General features: G+C 45.4%; 1 protein-coding gene across 1 annotated transcript; it reads left to right on the top strand.

The window, feature by feature from the left end:
- The first annotated feature begins 5,278 nt into the window (after nt 1-5,278).
- LOC142767594 (uncharacterized) lies at nt 5,279-9,056 on the top strand. The gene is made up of 2 exons (XM_075869574.1): nt 5,279-5,762; nt 6,085-9,056. The coding sequence occupies exons 1-2, from the start codon at nt 5,655-5,657 to the stop codon at nt 8,140-8,142; spliced, it is 2,166 nt and encodes a 721-aa protein (XP_075725689.1). The 5' UTR covers nt 5,279-5,654; the 3' UTR covers nt 8,143-9,056.
- Nucleotides 9,057-21,968: the final 12,912 nt, after the last annotated feature.

Genomic DNA, 21,968 nt, shown 5'->3' with positions numbered 1-21,968 from the left:
CGCAGAGTTTGATATTATATATCACGCTATGCGTCCGCATAATATACATGGTAGGGGTACCCAAAGAGCTGATTCCGCTCGTCTGGGTATCGGCTCACCAGGGACTTAAAAAGAACGAGAAGGCTCATTCGGTCGCCTGAGGTCTCACCTACCGGCTGACCCCTGGAACCTCCCAAGTTGCCGAACAAATAAGAGAGGATAAGCGCACATACCATGAAATCGTCGGACACTACAGGATCAATCGGCAAGTACACCCGAGAGCAGACACGCTCTGGAAAAATGTTTCGTTTCGAAAGTAACAGATCAGGGTTTTCCTAAACCCCGCACTTTACAGCAAGTGGCACCCCATTGTTTTCCGGTCCCAGAGTAAATTTTTATTTATTTATTTATTTACAATACTGCTAGCCCTTGCGGGCTGTAGCAGGTGTGGGAAGTGAACAGGTGAACAATACACAAACAATGTTAGGCAAAAAACAAGTCCAGCCGTCGTTGAAAATCCTGTGAGGATCTACATCCTGTAAGTACCTCGGGAGGAAGCGCATTCCAGTCAACAATAGATCGCACCAGAAACGAAAACTTAAATACATCCACTCGTGGTACATAAGCTTGGACAGAAAATGAGTGATTGGTATGAGCCGACACTCGTCCTGGGGGGCGCAGGTATACACTGGGATCCAGCTTGTAGTTCTTATGCTACAGGTCATAAATAAATTTTAAGCGAGCTATTTTTCTACGTGTAGCTAACGATTGAAGGTCAGCCCCAGCAAGCAAAAGTGATACAGACTGTGTTCTCATGTAATTTGAATAAATAAACCTCGCGGCCAATCTTTGTACTCGTTCAAGTTTGTTAATTTCAGTTTTAGTATGCGGATCCAAGATGATAGATGCGTACTCCAGCGTTGGTCTAACAATAGTCTTATACGCCAACAATTTAACAGAGGGCGTTGCATTACGGAGTTTTCTTCTCAGAAAACCCAGCTTTCGCGTCGCCAGTCCTGTAATGTTGTCAATATGATTGTCCCACTTTAAACTGCTGGATATAGTAATACCGAAGTATTTAAACTCATTAAAGCTCTTTATTTCTCTATTGTTTATTGTGTATTTATAGTTAGGGGGGATTTTTTATTTGAAATTGTCATGCAAACAGTTTTATCAAAATTAATTTTCATGTCCCATTTTTCACACCAGTTGTCAATACATCGAAGAGCATCATTGAGGAGCATTTGATCAGAAACACTTTTCACATGACAAAACAAGAGACAATCATCTGCATATAACCTTACATCAACAAAAGGAGGCACAACCGTTGCAATATCATTCACATAAATTAAAAAGAGTAGATGTCCCAACACGGAGCCTTGTGGCACACCAGAGGATACGCGTAAAAGAGAAGAATGTGCGCCACTTATTTCAACAAACTGCAACCTATTGCGCAAGTACGCTTCAACCCATCTTACAATTGCGGGATCAATACCAAGTATTAACTATTTTTGAATAAGTTTCTGGTGACATTCTCTATCAAAGGCCTTAGAGAAATCAATTGCTATGACATCGACTTGTTCTTTTGAGTTTATCGCTGTAGCGAAAGCATGAACAGATTCAAAAAGCTGAGTGTCGGTTGAAAGGCCTTTTCTAAAACCGTGTTGCTTAATATAAAACAGATTATTGTTTTCTGTATATAGAAATATATATTTTGAAATTATATGTTCTATTACTTTGCACGCCGTGCATGTGATAGAAATTGGACGGTGCGACAAGGCACCCTGCCGACACCATGCGACAAGGCACCCTGCCGACGCTTTCGCCTGAAGGAGAGAGAGAGAGAGAAAGGCAAAGGAAATGCTTATATGATACCCTACACGGGGAGGGGGAAGGGGAGAAAAAGAATAGAGAAAAATGTCAAGGACATGCGGCACCTGCTGACAATTCGTCATTAGGAAGTCTGCTGTGCGGAGAACTGTCAATGCGTCAAGATAGCAGCTCCTTGACTCGTTAGCGTGAGTCATAAGGCTGACGAGTAGAAATAGCCGATCTTGGACTTACGCCTAGTAGCTCGAAAAGAACAGAAACGTTTCTGAAAGGGATAAGTTTATAAGAAAGTTTGGTGACATCGGTGTGCATAAAACACGTTTACATGAGTGCGAAACATGCGCTTCGCATTCATGTAAGCAATGGAAGGCGCATTGCACTAATGCGTAGGAAATGGGCAGTTTTGCGAGTGCCGGTCGATTCACGGGCCGTAAATCACGATGAGGGGAATGGTGGCCCCCCGTTGTGCGAACTTCGTGCGTCCCTCTTTCGCTATAAGGAATTTATTAATATTAGCTCAAGAAAACAAAAAAACGTACGTTCGAGAAAGAAGTGGGACGAAGCAGAAATGTCGGGAGCTGAGATATTCCTGCCTCCTGCCACTCCTTTCTCAAGTCATTGTTATTTTGCTCGCGCTAATATGTACCTATTTATATAGTGGTTGATGACGCAGAAAATTGTGCGAATTTCTGTTTCCCGTGCTCGAGGCACGACTAAGCTAATGAGTTATTTTTTTTAGTTCTTTTACATAAACCAACTCGCCCAGCTACAAGTCGCTGTAATCTGATACTCGCTCGCTGTAATCAGACACCACATGGTAGCTGCGGCGTACAGAAGACGAGAGGTCCTGCAAACGGCGTCGCATCACCTTTCCGAAACGCGCTTGCAAAGTCGATGGGCTACTCTGGCATTCGTGTAAAATTGATTACAGCCTGACAGCTCGAGGCAACTGCCAGTCAGTTGGCTGCCAGCTGGGGCGACTAACTTCATTCAACAAGAGGCCGGCACGCCGTCTCCACGGTTGTTGGGAGTGGGGTCCAGTTCCTCTTTCCTCGATAAGAAAGCACGTTTGCGTATAGCCGGGCGTCGACAGTTTGCCGTAAGCCGGCACGACAACTGGCGCATCACGACCATGTAAACGGGGGTAATGCGCTAGAAAGACGTATCCCACAAATGCGCTAGGCAGGTCTGGATTTCGAGGGGTAAGTCGACCCAGAGTACTTTTCACGACAAAGGAACGCCGACCACTCGTCGTGTTGGCCTTGTGTGCACTTCTCGCACACTACAAGACATCTGCGAGAACAGAAAGCAAGAGCTTCTCGGGACTAAAGTCCACTAAATTTTTCCCTTTTACCTAAGTAACGACAACTGCCTCCTCTCCCGACCCTCTCTCACACACAGCCGGTGGCTGCCACCATGTGCTTCCTAACTAGGAAGACTTCCAAAGCCACGTACGTATAAGTAAATTAGCCACGCGCCTATCAGTGAACATTGTGCGAACGCGACGCGCCTTTCCCCTCCAGCTAGTCCCCCGTCAATAGTGAGCGAGGAACGCGTTTTACCAGGTACCAAGAAGGGGTGCCCAAGGCGACACCACTAACACCTGAATAGTCTAGATGGCCTCGCACGAGGGCAGGAGATGTGGAATAACAGCCACTATGCTAGCCTGAAGGTGCGAGGCAGCATGACGAGGGGGGAGGCGGACTGAGTGAGGATAAGGACGGACATAAAAATGCGTGCTCAGCACGGAAGGCGACAGTGCTGTAGTAGCGTGAGACACTAGAGATAGAACGCATTTCTGCCGCATCCTCTGTTCCACTGCTCGCGTAGAGGGCTTCTTTAGAGTTTGCTTAGCGTGCGCTGCGAGTGCGTGTGGGAGTACCTGCAGCACAAGTGCCTTGCCGGGCTTCACATGAGTCATGACAAATCATAAGGATAGAGCTTCACGGAAGAGGAAGAGAGCCGCCATCGCGGCATGTCGAGCACGGGCAGCAGCTGCATTTTCACACCATTCAAGGTAAGACCATTTCGATTACTGTGGTTTCTTTTGATAATAAAAGCGCGCAGCTACAGCAGCAAAAAGAAAAAAAACATTATAGAAGCCTATTCTTGATACGGTGGCGAGCTCGTTTTGTACCCCAGACGCAATGTGGGCTCCGTAAAGGAAGGAAGGAAGCAGAAGGCAAATTGTCACGTTGTGGGCGACATTCTTTCTATGATCAGCTTTACGTTGCCAGCTACACTGCTATACTTTACTCTATTTTATGTTGGCATGTTAGTTTTGGCGGCTATATATGTACAAAGACAAATTCGTTAGAACTTCTGTTTTACGGCTTCAGGTGAACAAAACTGTCCAATGCTATATCCCGTACTTTGTCGCTGCAGCGCCTATAGGTGCGTGTACAGGACGCTGGACACGCAGTCACTCCTAGATAATGCGCGCCCGTGAGAAGAAAGTGCTAAGATCTGCGGACGTGTGGTGTCTATAAAAAACCTTGTTTCTTTGTGTATCTGAAATGTCGCTGCCGTGTATCAAAAGGCTAAGGGTAGGTGCTTCTTAGCGCTGTGACGAGAGGTCTGGGCGAATCAGGACCTACAGCACGCTGTGTGTACGTCACAACGCTCCTGCTTGCGTGTTTATCTGCTTGGGCGCCTTTTATTTGTCGTGACCTTGTGCTCCGTCTATCTTTCTGACCTGCACTTGTCCGATCGAACAGCATATTTGCGGGCGGAACATTGAGCAGTGGTGGCAAAGCCCGGCATTTTTGTCTGATGCTGCTTTTTTCGCAAGCACGCGGCGTGCTTGAGAGCTGAGCACTGTAACTGAGAAAGTGTTCTATAAAAGCTAGACTGTGCTCAAAGTAAAAAAAAAAGATGCGAGATGCACCCAATCAAATGATTCTGTACACACGAGCGCTTATCCCACAGCGCATGGACACGCGCGCACACAGCGTGTCACATGCCCTATCCGCCCAACCATCCTCTCAAAACGCTATGACGCACTTGTCAATCCGTAATGGTTCATATTTTATCCCGGCCACCCTTTTCTACAGTAAATATGCTTTTTTGGAAACAAAACTATTTAATTTATATATTGATATATTGATTGATTGATTGATTGATTAGGTTCAAGGAAGGCAGCCCAAACACCTGTATCATCTATCTTGCCTTTTATCGACATTCAAGCAACCCATAGTAGACGACTGTCGGAAGAAATTCTTTTCAGTAATTATCCCGACTGAGAAAAGGACTCGCCCTTTAATTTTGAGTTTTGCATCGGTCCCTCACCACACCAGCTTATTATTCATGCCAGCTTTGGAAGTGTAGTTGCTACGATCCCTGTGCATCTGGTGCTAGCTCACTAACCACATGATGTACTTTCCTGTAAAATTTTCAGGAAGGCGAATTCGCCGGAGAGCAACAGAGAGCAACGCCAAAGCGCCGCCTGTACGCCATGCTTGAACGACAGTGGTTTTGCCAGAGAGGATGACGCAACGTCTGAATACTGGGACAATTTCGGCATCGTCGAGGAGTCGCTGCCGGGCCTGAGTCTGGAGACAAGCGTCACAACTCAGCCAGAGGAGCCGATCATCACCGGAAGATGAGTTGTGTCGCTGGCCCATTTCGTGAACGCTGTTCGTAGTCTCGACGACCACAGCTGTCCTAAGCTGACTGGACGTTTTGCACTCGTGAAAGAACGGAGAGTGGGGCTCTGGTCGGAGCTCACTTTTACCTGCAGTGAATGTCAGGAAATCAGAAAGTTGACGACTGACCCCGTCACAGAACCAACGTCCCTCACTGACAAAGCAAACGTAGGAGTCAATGATGCTGCTGTTTGGGCATTCATGAGTATCGGATCGGGCCACTCGCAGTTCGAGGAAGCAATGGCAGTCATGGAAATTCCTGCTATGAGCAAAGGGGCTTTTCTACGCCGGGAGGAGTCCCTGGGAAAGGTAAATAAGCTGATAAATATTTATTTTCTCTTTCTGAAGACGATGAAGGATGTGCTTTATTTTTAGTAAAATTCACGTGAAGTGACAGTGGCACGTGCATTGCAAGCGTTTTGAACGGGAGTACGGCAGGATGAGAATTTCTCTGCAACATTTCGTCGTATACAATGAAACGATTGATCGTGAGATGTCAGGATTACAAGTGAGCCAGTAATCGTCCTGTCTAGGAGCTCACTCCCGCATTGACGCAATTACAAAGTGCGGCATCGCTATTGTGAAAACAATTTTGACGTTGTAATCTGCTATAATTTTTGTTTTGTTGCAGTGCTGGAAAACCGTCCTTTTTGACCAAATGATAAAAGCCGGAAAAGAAGAAAAAAAACTCGCGGAAGAAGCTGGGGCTTTCTGTGAGGATGGCATAACCCCCTATATTACAGTGATTGTCGATGGTGGGTGGTCACACCGCAGTCATGGACACAGGTATTCCGCCAACTCTGGTGTCGCTGTGATTATAGGAGAACGCACGAAGAAGCTCCTCTACCTAGGAGTACGAAACAAGCTGTGCAGTACCTGTGAGCACTATTCTAGGACGGGAAAGGGCAAGAAAGACCATGTGTGCTACAAGAATTGGAACCAAAGCTCAGGGGCAATGGAGTCGGATATTATCGTTGAAGGCTTCCAGAGAAGCGTGGAAATGCATGGTGTGGAATACCGGACATTCATAGGAGACGGGGATTCGTCCGTTTTACATCAGATACTCACGAAAGTGGAGTACGGGCGCTTTGTAAAAAAGAGGGAATGTGCAAACCATGTTGTGAAATGTTACACCACTCGGCTCTATGGCATAGCCAAAGAAACAAAGGGCAGTTCAGCTTTCCTAAGTGGCCCTAGGATTAAGCGGTTAAAGAATGGTGCACGGAAGGCCATAAAGCACTACGCAAACATTCTTAGAGATGTACAGGGTACTGCACAAAAGCAGCGTGCCCAGAAAGCCGACCTTACGCGCCAGCTTGCGGGTGACCTAATAAATGGCCCAAAACATGTTTTTGGTTGCCACGACAGTTGCAAAGACTACTTCTGTGATGGCACCAAAGGTGACAACATTTATGATGCCATGCCTAAGGTGCTACAAATGAAAATAGTTACCGCTGCCAATATAATTGCCGAAAAAGCTGACCGTCTTGTGACAGATGATACAAGTAATCTTGCCGAGGCAGTCATGGCACTGGTAGCCAAACTATCTGGTGGTAAACAGATCAACAGATGTCAAAAGGGCTCTTATGAACACCGCTGTTATGGAGCTGGGCTCAGCTTTCAGCTGGGGCCACAGTGGCACTGCACCACATCCAAGGCTGTAACCTGCAAGAGCCCCGCAGCCGTCTTGAAGCGCTACGCAAGCAAGAAGACGGCTCAGAAAGCAAACAAAGAGTCTCTCAGAAGAAAACTGTTTGAAGAAAATGGCCACCAGCAGCATAAGCGCAAGGAGTCTACGGTGAACGACTCAATGATTCATTATGGTCCGAATTGCCAGCAGCCAGACATGCCACCAGAGCAATATGCCGAGAAAGAACGGGCTGTTTTAGCAAGCCTGCAGGTGAATGAGAAACAGCAGATGGAAATTGAGAAGGCTACTCGAGGACAGGCTGATAATCCTACATGGCATTTTGAAAGAAACATGCGCCTAACGGCGTCGAATTTCTATGCAGTATGCCGAAGGAGGGAGTGGACACCGTGTGACACGCTCGTGAAGACCCTGCTCTATAAAAAAAATTTCACCAGTGCCGCTCTTGAGCATGGAAGACAACAGGAGCGTGTTGCACTCCGGTTATACGAGCAAGAAATGGAAACTGCTGTGCAACCTTGCGGATTATTTGTTTACCCAGAGTACGGATTCTTGGCGGCGTCGCCAGACGGATTAATTGCGAGCGACGGTATCGTGGAGGTGAAGTGCCCATTCACTTCGAAGGACATGGAGCCATCCGAGGCAGCTAAAAAGTACAATCAAAGGAGCCAAGTACACGAACCACCCAAATTGAGCTGCTCTCATAACTATTTCTACCAAGTGCAAGGCCAGCTGCATATCACTAAAAGAAGTTTCTGCCACTTCGTCGTCTGCACGTCGAAGGGCATCCACGTACAGCGGATCGAAAGAGATAATGACTTTTGGAAATTCAGAATGCTTCCACAACTAATCAGATTTTACAGAGACTGCATGTTACCTGAAATTGTAGATCCCCGTACTACGCGCAGCATGCCCATACGCAGACCACAGTGGAATGTGAAAGCAATTGAGTCACACCAGCAGTCTAAACGAGCTTCGATGAAGAACAAGGAGGCAAAGCAGAGTGGCGACTCGGACATTTTCCACAGCCTTGAGTCGTAGGACTGCTGGGCGCGTGCACTGTCAAGAAATTCACCAATTGTGACGATGCTATCTAATGGTGATTTTGAGCGCACTTTCGTGTTGGGGCAACGCCAAGTGCGTCTGTAGTTTCGGCCATCTGCAGTTGTAGCTATTTACATATTTCCACGCAAATTGCCAGTGCTCGAGCGTTACGCATACCACTTTGTGCATTGCAGGCGCCGCGAACCAAGCGAAATGCCGAGAGCCCCGTTACGACAAGCGAAGCCAGCCGCAGTGCACGTGCCAGCCCTGCACGCGCGCGAGCTGCTACCGGGGGGGGGGGGGGCAGAGGCGAGGTTAGAGGCCAGTGGCGAGTGACATCAGCAGACTCCGCGTTCGCTCTCTTTCGTCCTTGTTCGCTCTACTGGTTACGCCGACGACGCCAACAGGCGCCGCCGCTCAACGCAGCAGTATGTGCGTAAGAGCTTCGCTCTAAAGAACTGCACATTAGGAGAACGACCTTGTATATATCGAATGGCAGATGCAGGCTCAGATTTGACGATAGCAAAGACTCTTTCTCGAACAAGCTATGAGGTAGCAATTCACTTCTTTGTGTCGGGTGTGTCATCAGCCATTCACGTGCGTTCTGCAGCAGCAATGACCGAGAGACATGACCACAGAAGCGCCAATAAACTTTTGTAAAAAGTTCGTGTGTGATATAGGATAACGGAAAATAATAATAAAACATACACCTTCATTCTCTGCTGTCACAAGTTCGCATCCGAAAATCGTGATTATATGTACTTTTGCTTTGTGCGATTTCACATTTCTCTGAATGTATGCGTTGTAGTTCTGCGGGCTTTTTTGTGTGTGTGATGTTCAGGTGTCTTCGTGGCTGTAACCAAGTGCTGCCGACGCTCGTTTCGTACTAAATAAATTGTCACAACAACGTGTATTGACTCAATCTTGCTTACTGCATGACAGCCCTTCATTGCATAGCATATACACAACACTAAGACTCGTTGCTTGAAGATATGTTAGCCTACACAGTTATTTGAATTGACCAATCATGCATCCAAAAGCCTTATCCAGTGCGACAAGACCTTTTCTTCAACTCCTTTGCAACTATTGTATTTGTGTACTCATGTTTTTGCCTTGCATGCGCTTTACGAACTCGAAATGGGTACGACATAGAAGTAATACAAGCAGCGGCTGTGTAGAAAGATGCATGGGAGATGCACTGTACCATAAGTCTTCCCCTCCCTTGTTGCACTCCTGGGAGGTTTGTGTGAATCCGCCCCAGTTTTTATCATGAGATGTTTATAGAGCTTGAGGTAACGGCCTCGAATCTACGAGCTTGCAGTCAATAACTGATTTGGGCGAAACGATCACTCTTCATGTTATTGCCACGACCTTTACAGAAAAAAAAAAAAAGATGTTGAAATAGCGTACGCGAATAGAGAAGTCGTTCCTTGGACAAGGGAATAACGCACCTGGACCATTCAGGCCACGCATGTGCGAGTCTCGCTCATATGACACACAAGAGGTAATTGCTTCATTTTCGTCATAAACATAGTTTGTCGACTAGTCCGATGGTTTGCGTACGGCAACGTGATAAATAAACGCTGCATCAACCAAAACATGAATTCATACTAGCCTGCTGAAGTTTCAATTCTAATGAAATAATTTACGCTACGTATAGTGGGGAAAACTAATGATTATGCAGTCGGCACGTGTTGGGCACCGTGAGTCACAGTGGCCGCACTTCTTAGCACGCGATTTGCCTAACTACCCGTTTTTTTGTTTTTTTTGAAAATTTGGAAGCTTAGGTCATACTGGGAAGGAAGTATACATAGTCAAATATAATTTGCCTTCTCCTGTCCCACCGAACCGCATCACGCTCCAGCAACCCCAATTATTTGTAGAACGAACTGTTCCGTTGAACCTCGCATGAATACTCATAGTCCAAGTTTTGATCTCCATTGTATACATTGTTGTGACCTCCGCGATAGAGTTTTTCACTCAACCCCGCATTCCGGCACTGTATGGAACGTAGAGCAGCTGGCCAAGCAGGCTACGCAGCCTACATGAGGGATCTCTTGAAAAGCAGCGACCGCAGGGGTCAGGGGCTAGTGAGCATGGAGAGAGATGGAGGTGTCGGTGAAGGGGAGAAAAAAAAAGCCCCTGCTCAGTGCCTCATTTCTTCGAACCGTGTCAGCGCGATTTGCACCCCCTCGTCATGCAGTGTGGCGCGCCGGCACACGTGTGGCAGTTCACCTCCGAAATGTTGGCTTTCCAGTCCTGACTTGGTGACGCCGTCTGGTATTTTTTCCAGAACTACTCGCAATATGGCGACAGTAGAACCGCCACCTTAAGGCGGTCACCAGTTTTGAAACTGGGCGCAACTCTTGCTAATAACCAATCAATCGGAACAGCGGCAGTACACAAAGATAAATTAAAAATTTTAACTAAGAAACTAGAAACCCAATCAGAGTAGCGCCTCAAAAATTCGTTGGGAATCATATCCGGACAAGGTGATTTTTTATGATCCAATTCAAGCAGTAATGCCATTACGACCTCTTTAGATACGGTAAGAAGATTGGAACTAGTATCATCGAACGTACAGCCTTTTTTTGAATGATCAATACTTGGAGAAAAAACAGTACTGAAGTAATGATTGAGTGCTTCGGCAATCTGAATCGGTTCGCTATAGGAGGTCCCGTCTATAGAAAGCGCAGTTATTTCAGACTGCAAACTAGACAAGTACCGCCAAAATTTCTGGGGAGAGTTGGATATGTATACAGACAATATATTAGTTAGAAAATTACTTTTAGATTGCTTGACTTCTCTACGTACCTGAGCACTAGTGTGAGCAATAACAGACGAGTTTCTTGGTACTTTCTGACGGGCGCGACATAGTCGCCGTTTTAGGTGAATGATACTTCTGGTAATCCATGGGTTAGCTTTTGCAGTTCTCTTTTCTTTTTGAGGAACAAAACGTGACAAACAGTCGTTTACTACCTTCTTAAAGTATTCCCAGAGGTCATTTACATCATCTGTAGGCGGGATAGCGTAAAAAGCCATTTCTAAGTAATCAAGAATTGAGGTATCATCTGCGGCCTGAAAATTGTACACCTTTACTCTGGTTATTTTTTCTAATTTTTTATTTGGTTTAAGAGTTGCTGCAACCACCTTATGATCCGAGATCCATCCTCGATACTTATTTCATAATCAAACACTTCCTGTGACAAAAATAGTAAGTCCAACAATGTCTCGGTTTGTCCTTGAACTCGAGTGGGCTTGTCAACTACCTGAACCAAATCGTACTTGATCATGATGTCAAGCAGATTTTCTGCAAGAGGCCTGTTAAGCGGCCCAGCATCTCGTGCATTCCAGTCAACACCTGGTAAATTAAAATCGCTTGTGATTATTACTCTGCTTCGTTTGTTTGTCATTGTTAGCAAGTAGTCATCCAATTTCTCAAAAATATCAACTGAAGTTCTGGGGGACCTATAGAGAACCCCTATAAGTAACGTGGTATCTCCCATAAATAATTTGCACCACACGTTCTCACAGTCTTTAATGGGCGACAATAATTCGTACCGAAGAGTTTTCTTAATCAGTAAAGCAACGCCTCCGCCTCGGGTTAGTCTGTCATTACGCAGTACATGAAATGAAATGGGAAAAACATCCGTATCTGCAACATCCTCTATTAGCCAAGTTTCTGTTACAGCCACGAAGTCAGGGTCATAAATTAGTGTCAACGATTCTAGTTCTTCTGTTTTGTTCAAAACGCTTTGTGCGTTCACATTTATCAGCTTTATGCCGCACTGCTTCTTTTGTCAGACCGGGCGGCGTGCTTCGCTTTGAGCGTTCTTAACTTTCACGCGTGTATTGGAACGGGAATCCCACGTATAAGCAGCGTCGTCGATGTCAAGCTTATCTCGAACAAGCTTCACCTTCGCACCATTGCGCCTATCATCAAGAGCAGAGCGCTAAAGGGACCTCCTTTTTTCTAATGTTTCTTTTGAGTAGTCGTCAGAGACTCCGATATTAGTACCTCTCAATTTTTTGCAGCTCCTAAATATGGCCATCTTTTCATTGTAGTCATAAAATATTACAATTACTGGTCTGTCCTGTTTCCTTTTCTTCTGACCAATGCGGTGAATTCTTTCTACTGAGGACACTGTTACACCAAGGCGCGTTGAGAATGTTTTTTAATACTTTCTCTTCAATGTCCTGTCGTGTTTCCTTATCAGTCTCAGTGACACCAAAAACAAGAAGATTATTTCTTCTAGCCCTGTCTTCAAATTCGTTTAACCTTTCTTGCTGTTGTTCAATCGTGCGCTGGAGGCTTTCAACAGCAATGTCAAGGTTAATTATCTTAGCAGCATATTCAGACAAAGGTTCCAATTTTTCTTCTATCTGAGTTAGCCTAGCTTGTATTTGAGTTTGTGTCTTTAAGATTGTCTCTAGCATTTCCTCAACAGTTGGTCCGCGATTGAGTTCAATGTCCCCGGAAAGCATTAGCACCAATTCTGACCACAACTTGAACAAAATGTCAAAACAATTCGCTGGGAGCGGCAGCACAATCAAAAAAAGATTGCAGGAACGATAGTAAGATGCAGGAGCATAATGAGCAGCCTGCAAGATAACCCACGCATGTTTCAGCGACATTGCTGCTGTAGTGCCACCACTCCCACTGAGGTGCCGCTGAAGCGGACGAGGTTTTATGTCTTCTTCGCGTGGTGACGTCACCGAAGTCTTCCAGTTCCATAGGTTGGCCCCGATGACGTCACGGGATGCTGTCGGGGATAATCTGGGCTGGGCCGGGACTTTGTCGGTCGATGTTGGAGCACTGTGCACGAGCGGCACCATCCGCAAGACAAGCCACGCATGTTTCAGCGACATTGCTGCTGTAGTGCCGCCGCTCCCACTTTGTTCTGGGGTAGCGAATTCGAACCACATGTTGCGGAAATGTCCAAGTCCCACACTGTAAAATTCTGGCAGGCCCTGCTCCGCAGCCAAGACGCCAACGTCCAGCGGGACATAATCAGTCAAGCCCTTGCTGCTGCCGTGTCTCAGGGATTCCGGCCGACAGCTCGAGGTGACAAGCCTAGCCTGAAGTAATTGATCGACTTTTAATAAACCTTTCTCTATATATCTCTCAAAGCATGACGGGTCTTTGAGGCAAGCGGCAGCCGCGGTCACCATGCTTCTCAATGAAGCGCGTACTGGCATTTCAATGTGGTATTCGCACGTTCTGTGAACCTCTATACCTTCTTGGGGCGTGACAGATATGTGCAAGATTGACACCTCTTCCAAAGTTTCGTATATAGCGGCTCTCCATTTAAATTCTCTAGTTTTTGTGCGTACGGTGATCGTAAGTGTTGCACGGGGATCGGCAAGCTGAATCTTGGGCGCGTGATAACAGCGTGGGGGAACGCACATGCTTTTGATGATCAGCAAAGCAGAAATTGAACAAGATCGCGTGAATACTTATAAGAGAAGGAACTAATTAGGTTCCTATAACAATTTGTTGGCGTGCAGCACATACACTTTTACTCTTGCCCGGGGTAATGTGTTGACTGGGCAACAAACTTAAGAAAAATGGTCTCGCTTCCTGTCTATATCTTGAACGTCAAGCATAACATGATTAAGAGTGGAGCTACCATTTAGTACTGCGCTATTAAAATTGGGAGAACATGTTTATGGGGGCACTGCATACACCTTCTTGCTGCACTCATCATCCTTACTTACTGGCTGCTTACCTCATCACAAGTTCCTTTTGCAAGCGGGAATGATAAAATGCCAGTCAGGGGCCGCGTCTACAAGGCACGCTAGCAGCTGAAGCTGCTGCATGGCCTGTCTTTCGTGAGTGACAAACGCGTCGCTCACTGAATGCCGGCTTCCCTAACAGCCTCGCCGGTTGCTATAACAACTGTACGTTTGTTTATTATTAGACAGTTATAGTTTAGCGTTAGCGTGATAGCGTAGGTTTAGGGAATGGCGTCACCGTGCAGCAAACGTTCGTTGCGGGAAGCGTCTTTATAGTTTAGCGGAATAGCGTTTACGTGGTTTACGTGCCGCAGCCGGGATGGTGGCGCCACCTATTAGATGGTTATTAAGTTAAGCAATGAAAATGAATAGAAAATGAGAATGTTTGCCTATGCCACCGCGCGAAGCATTGTTAGAAGTTTATTTTAGTGATAATAAAACTAAATAAATATGAACCACGCACCAAACTCGAAACAGACGTGTTCGAAATGGGAAGCTATCTCAAAAACTACGCCAACTTTTCCGTAATACTCGGTCATCGAAGCTAACTGAAGGTAAGCGAAGCCACTTGGAACAGTCGTTTGCTGCGAACAAGGTGAATATTTCAACAACTACGCCAACATCACTTCGAAGCGGGCGTCCAAGAGCGCCGCCATGTTTACGTACCCTACGTACGCCTACGCTACCACGATAACGTGAGATCTGAAAAGTACCGCGCGTACGGGAAGCGGTACGCGTGACGTACGTATCTGCGCATGCGCACTTCGATTCCGGTATCATGGTACAACCGGTTACCTCGTAAGCCCGGTATACTATAACTCTCTCTTATTTTGAAGTTTCCATAGCCTGACGGTAGGTTCGCTGCTCGCTGCAGTCTGATTGACGCGCGTCGCTGTTACTTTATCTGGCCTATCGCGTCCCTTGAGGTAGCCGAGAAGTGTCCCCACCTGAACTGTTTGTATCTAACACCATGGTGGTATTTCCCCTTCGCGAAGACGTTCGGCTTCGCTAACCCTCTCAACTCCAGCGACAGCCGGGAAAGGTACGCGTACACTAATGGGAAGCATGCTGCGACGGCGCCCCACCCGTCGGCGCGATCGCGTGGCAAGCAGCCATGCGCTGTCCACACTGTCGGCGCCGCGAGATTCTCAAGGCACGCGCATTCCGCGCACCCGTCGGCTCGCGGATCCCATAGAATTTCTTAAGATTAACCAGAGGCAACTCTGGCGCTGTGATCGTTCAGCGACCACGGGAATGATGGGTATACAGTACACGAATTTGCCTAGTCTTTGTACTTGCTGGCGGCGAATAGTACTTGCGGCTTCGTTCATTGCTAGTTTCGGTTTCGTTTTGAAAAAAAGAACGAAGTCTTTTGAACTTCGTGACCCGATTTGAAATAGTAAACTTAAATGAATAAGGTGGTGAAGTGCAACCGCTGAACATTTGCTGATTTTTGTTTCGTGAGATAACAGCTAGCTTCAAGCCACACGAACACACACGGAGCCAGAAGCACGAAGATTACACAAATACGTGTACTACCCATCACTCCCATGCTCGCTGAAGCGCCATGCGTTGCAGCTGCGATAGACGCTAGCGCCAGAGTTCCCCTTAGTTTCTACCAAGAAACGCTGGGGCAGCTCCTTCTCGCTGACAGATGGAAAGAGGTGGCACGGGTGAGATGATGTCCAAGTGAGATGTGGGCTCGAGAAATGGAGAGGGTAAAGCGAGGGAGAGCTGACACAAGGCAAGCGCACGGCAAGCAAGAGAGAACACCAGCGGCGAGGGCGTGGTGCGGACGGAGAACCACGTTACACAGGCTAGTCGAAGAGCTCCTTCGCCTCTAAAATCTTGTACATATAAAAATATTTGCTACGGTGGCCATATGCCTTTAAACGAAGTGCGGAGCTCGCATGCAAATACATGGGCTGCCCTAACGGAGGAGGGCACTCGTTTCACCGAACCAAGGCTGCATGTCCCTCAAAAGCTGCTAATCAAACCACATTGCATGAGGTACAGTATAATCTTGGCTTCAGTAAAGTTTCTTCTCTCTTTCTATGAAGCCAAAAAATGCTCTTCGATCGCACGACATGGTCCTGTGTGAAGTTAGTCTATTTCTGCGATAGCTTAAAGGAGTTCTGCCCCCCCACCCCCCCAAAAAATGGGCTCGCATTATCTACTCTGATGTGGAGCACGTGCGATGGGGAATTATTTATGAGTTCTTCATTGCCGACCACTCCCCTGTATAGTTTGAGGGAGCCCCAAAAACAAAAAGCCGCCGTGCGCCACTACAACCACTTAGCGAGTAAAACAGTCAACCGCGACACCAAGAAGAACTGTTGCGGACTTCCGCTTCGTTTACCAATAAGTTAGTTTGACAGGAAACAGAAGAGCATTGACACCAAACAAAACTTTCGACACCTTAGCCGCAGCCACGAAAAAAGTATATGTACATGAAAAGCTACGCACTTCAACGTTCCGGAACCCTCGTGTCTTGTCACCCTGTTTCCATGAACTGCTTGAAGTTTCAGGGCGAGGACCGTTCAGAGAAGAAAAAAGGAAGAAAATTTGACGAAGAATTGTATACTCTATGGAACGTGTGTACTGAATCCTCATTAGTTCTGTGAATGTTGGGAAGGTAAGGGTGGCAGCCTTTAACCTTACCGAGACTCACAGCAGAAAAAAAAGAGCAGGGATAAAACGCCCGGTGTTTTCATGTTGCCTTAGCCTAACATATATAAGCAGGAATCACGTGATGCACCCGTGTCCGTTGAGTGCACCAGGCTTCACGATGACGTTAAAACACGCACATGATAATAAATGCAGATTTGAGTGGCAATCAACTCATAAACGGAAAATTCAGCTGAGAAGAAGATGTCTGCAAGAACACAGAACATGTGATGTCCAATGTACAGAACTGCTAAGTGCGAATGGCCATACTTTTTTCTAAAATATTTGTATCTCACAAAAAGCATAAAGCACGAATCCTCAATATTTGCGTCGATGTGAAAAGACCCTGCGGGTTTTCTCAAATGCTGGCATATTTAAAAGTGAAGAGCATCCAATTCTCATTCCATTGAGGATAATAGATTTTGTCAGGTGAACTTCTCCATCATTCGCATGTTTTTTAATCACTGGAAGCGCAGCCACATGTTGAAGACCTTAAAAAGATATATTTGTCAATTTCTTCTCGGTAAAACACGTCTTTCTCCCACTCTAAACTTGGGGGATGGAAGATAAATCATCCCCTCCCCCAACTGGCTACGTGCCCGATTCGTTGTATCTGAACAATACCGCTAATCCTTGAATACGATCCAGAATGTTTTCATTTCTGCGATATATCTTAACTTGTTGCTGAAGTTTCGTGCTGAGATGGTGTGTATATGATTGTCGTGCTGTGAAAAAGACTTAGCAAATGCAAGTCGATGTGACAAGACGCCTTACAAAATTGTAATAATATTTCGGCGCTGTCAGAAGAATCTTGCTAACAATCATGGTATAGTGCAAAACTCCGTTTCTTCTGTGTGTTATACAAAAAAGACATAAACGTGGCCTAGCTTTCAGGTAAAATAAGGGCCTATAATATTTGTGTAAATTCTAAACATCCACCAACCACATGAATTCGTTATTCATTCCTACTGTCAAGTCCACATCTATTAGCTCCGCTGTTCGTGTTACGAAAATTTCATTTCTGCATATAATATAAGATGATAGCTCTAAAATTCTGAAAAAAAAAATAGTGTCTAGGACTGATTTTCTTTTAATGGAAGCTCAGTGAGACCGAGATGGAAACAGGTGCTTGTTCTTTCTGTGTGTGTGCCCTGGCTCATGGTTGAGTGAATGGAACGCGTAATTACTGGTTCCTAATGCTGCACAGGGGGAGAAGGGGGGGAAATGGCTTCCTGAATAACGACATGTTATTCCATTGTCCTTGGTACAGTTTCTCGTTTGCCAGAAGTACTCTAGATATGATGGGGCTATTCGTTATTCTTTACTCGACCTCCTGGAACAACGTGGGTTCCACCACTTTTGCTTCGCTCCACAAAAAAAAAAAAAAAGCTGGTGCCCCACGTAAATGACAGTAACAACTGCGCCTAAAACGGCTTTGCTTACCGTACAACTTTTATGCAGTATGTACAGACAGGAAAACAAGAACAGAGAAAAAAATAAGGAGAGATCAAGCTGGTGAGTTCAACCTAGAAGGGCACAGCAGCTGCTACAGCTGCCATCGGCTATGCCATGCTGAATAACGCTGTTCTTGTCCTTTCAAAGCGAGATGCGCGAAAAAGTGCAAGAGAACTAACAACCCTGCTATCACCACTGTTCATACTGACGTCAGTCTGGTTGGTTTCTTGTTGCGGTCATCGGCGCTTCGATTTCATTCCGTCTGGAAAATTGTTAGAATGAGATAGCCCCGTAATTCTTGCCAGACGCCGATATTTCAAATTCTCATTGCCTCGTTCGCCTTATCACGGCAGTAGCCGCAGGTACGGTGACTGTTTTTTATAGCGGGCTACCTAGAGGATTATTTAGGCACTCAAATATTCTTTTGGCACAAAATCTTCGTATATACAGGCATAATATACTATACATGATTTTTTTTCTGAAAAAAAAACTAATTGTTGGGGGACCGTTTCATGGGCGCTGCATCACGTTTCCCGCCACAAATAAAAAGTATTAAAGGCAGCGATTGCGTATTTATTTTTTATATAAATTTTGGACGCAATATTTGAAGTTTCCAGTGTACTCTGAATCACGCAGCCCGCGCATGACAGATCATTGGTTTCTCGAAAATTGTAGCTCTTTCACAGATAGCGCAAGAAAGCTATACTCACATGTCAAACCGTGCGTTGGGCCCTCTTCCTGGGTATGAAAATGGCACATAGCCTTGCGTAGACACTCCCTCTCTCCCTTGAGAGAGAGAGGAGTGTGAAGAAAACCTGCAGTATCGACCTTATAGCGTGGACACCGCCATATGGCCAAGCTAGTCAAGCTGCTATAGCGCAGCTTTTTTCCTACTTTCCATGCCGCAATTGTTTCTTGTTTGTGTAAATCACGGTGTATCGTTGTGGTGAAATAAATTTCAACTTTCAACTTTCCAACTTTCAACTTTCTGGCGGTGCCGTCTTTGGTCTGACAACCCAGTGCACATGCGGAGCTGCGATTCTCTATTTCTTTTTTGTTCTGACGTTTTTTGTTCTGACGTTATTTTGTTCTGACTAGTTTTTTTGTTTTGGTCTGACGCGCTGAATTCAGCCTTTAATGATGCAGTACACGTAGCAAATTAGCCAATGAGACGTCCTGTACCGTTGTGATTCATTCGGGGTCAAATATGATGATATAAAACGTTGCGATCGTGTCGTAAGTGGTCGATCATGGTGCGTTAGATTTCGGCATATTCTGTTCGAACAACGTAATATTATTTCAACCTAATTCAGCATGTCAAGCAAGTGCCAACACCCTTTGTAGATGCAATGGATTGCTTTTTCCCGGACTGTAAAATTTAGGTTTGTTCTTGCACTCGTGGTGTGCTCGTGTTGTCGCAGCGACCACCACCCGTACATGCGCTTCTTCGTGAGCACGCACTTGCAATTTTTCTATGATGGTGGCATTTATTTGTTGCTCACAAACCGTGGTCTATCTTTTTGATAGGCTTTTCATTGTGCCTTATAACTCGATTGTTTATTGTCCTCCGGGTGCGGACAAAATTAGGGCTGTTTATAGGTAGTCGCACACAAAAAGCGATGCTGTATATAGTTTTCATTCCAGCATGTTTTTGTTTTCATTGTAGAGTGATGGCACTTGAATGAATTGCGGCAGCGCAAAAGTGGAAACGGTAAGTTTTTTCCGCCTATGTGGCCCCAAATATGCCAAGGCCCGATCGTATGACTGGTAAAAGAGCAATTTGTGTGTTATTTCTTGAAAAATATAATTTTCTACCAGTTGTACGGCTTTTGCTGTCGCTAGCCAAGCTAAAAGCAAAATTGAGAGTTCTAGAAACAACAGAGAATTACCCGCAACAACGTAGTTTAATTTTGTTGTGTTCCTAAAAAATTATTAACTATGGTGTGTATACGCACCGTAGTTTCATGGTGAGTATAGTGTAGCGCTACTTATCGGACATGGTATTTTACCATGCGAAAAATTGTCTCGTAATTTTATACACAAATTGACAGAACTTGCTTTTTTTACAATTACGCTTTCATACTGCACATCGTGAACGATTCATCCCACTGTGTTACGGAAGTTGTACGCTCAAGACAATGATTTCACCACGTCATTTTCATGTAAAATTCACTCAATGATCGGTAAACTTGTCATTCTGGTCATCCAACTGCGAAGTGAGGGTGTTCTAGTCTGCGTTAATAGAGCTACATTATCTACTTCCATCACAGTGTTGAGCTGAGCTACGAGGCTAATTCTTTTGGCCCAACCTATCATACTAAGTTATAACAATAAAGCGAAAAAAACATAGGCTGCTAGGTGGTCATGTGGTGCCTAGATCATTTGCCCTTTAACGGCATGGGCCGTATTTGATCACTTATGTTTCATTATTAATCTAACCATATGCTCTTGTCTTTGGCCGAGTCAAACGTTCGCTAGGTACTCCGAGTATATTGCTGCACTTGCTTACATACAACTTGTCACGTAACACAAATAATGTACCACGTAGCAACCACAAATGCAGCGTATTCGGTGATCCGTGCTGCATACGTAATTATATTGAGATGGCCGTTTCCTTTTTAGTTTTTTTAAAGTTTTTAAAACAACCATGAATGATAGAAGTGGCTTCCGGTTGATCTTCCGCTGGTTGGCATCTTGATAAGGAAGAAGAAAATCGGCAGCTCGACCGAGAACATGCTAAAATTGTTCGAAAACGCCACACATCCAAGCACCAGCCAGTACACACCGCGCCGTCGGCACGCTGCAATAATGAGGAAAGCACTGGCCAGACCGGTCCTCCTCACCCGATGGAGTGGTATATTATTTAGGCCCGATTCATACAGATGATTCGAGAAACACTTGAAAAGCACTGATTATATAAATGTTCCACCTATTGACCACTGGGATCAGTTGCTGGAAAATTTTATGCCTCACTAATTGTTTGCAAAGCAAACTGAAGCCAAAGCTATCACCCTTCCTTTGTCATCCCTCCCCGCCCGCTCACATGCCTGCACGAAAACTACAAGAGTTCAGCGCAGTTTCAGCAGTGTCCACGTGAAAAAAAAATGCCGAAACAGTACACTTAAGCCAGTTTTCATGAAATATACATGATTAGGTAAAAAACGATAAGTTGCCGAATTCCGATAGCACTCAGGCGAAATCCCGCCAGGATAGTCTGATTTATTTACAACGTGTATTTTAAGTGTCTCAATATTTAATGTATTCAAATTCTGCATCTCAACTTTTCCTCCATATCGATCGTTTATATTACATTTTTCATCTCTTGAAGTCATGATTTTTCTCTGGTAAATGTAAAAAAATTGTAGCGCAGCACACGGAAAATTTCGCAAATGTCGTATACCTAAGTGTAAAAAAAAAGAACTGCTTCTTTTTTAGCAGTTCGGGAATCACTGTGTGCTTTCACTATTACAACTCGTTTCGCCCTGCATGCGGCGGCTGCATTTACGATGGAGGCGGAAATGTTGTAGGCCCGTGTGCTCAGATTTAGATGCACGTTAAAGAACCCCAGGTGGTCAAAATTTCCAGAGCCCTCCACTACGGCATCTCTCATAATCATATGGTGGTTTTGGGACGTTAAACCCCACAAATCAATCAATCAATTGTTTTCGCCCTGCATTCTTGCCCTAGTTCTGAAATAAGCACGTGACTTGGAGAAGAACTGACAAATTCCTCGCTTGTTAAAAACCGGATTTCCTAGAAGAAGAGATTGTTGTGGCGTGCTTGCAGGTAGCGCAGAAGGTGAACCAAGAGAGAGAACGGCTGGGGGAAGGAGTGGAATCGAAGCTAATGGTACAAAGGTCATTGGTTGAGAGTCTCGCGCAGACAACGCACGAGTGTAAAGAAATATGACGACTGCCACGACTGTCATTCTACTCGCTGTTATTGAAAGAGTACGCCATGGACCC

This window comes from Rhipicephalus microplus, chromosome 7, assembly GCF_043290135.1.
Source record: "Rhipicephalus microplus isolate Deutch F79 chromosome 7, USDA_Rmic, whole genome shotgun sequence".
NCBI lineage: Eukaryota > Metazoa > Arthropoda > Arachnida > Ixodida > Ixodidae > Rhipicephalus > Rhipicephalus microplus.
The sequence above is the reverse complement of the archived record's forward strand: the minus strand, read 5'-3'. Positions and strand labels throughout refer to the sequence as shown.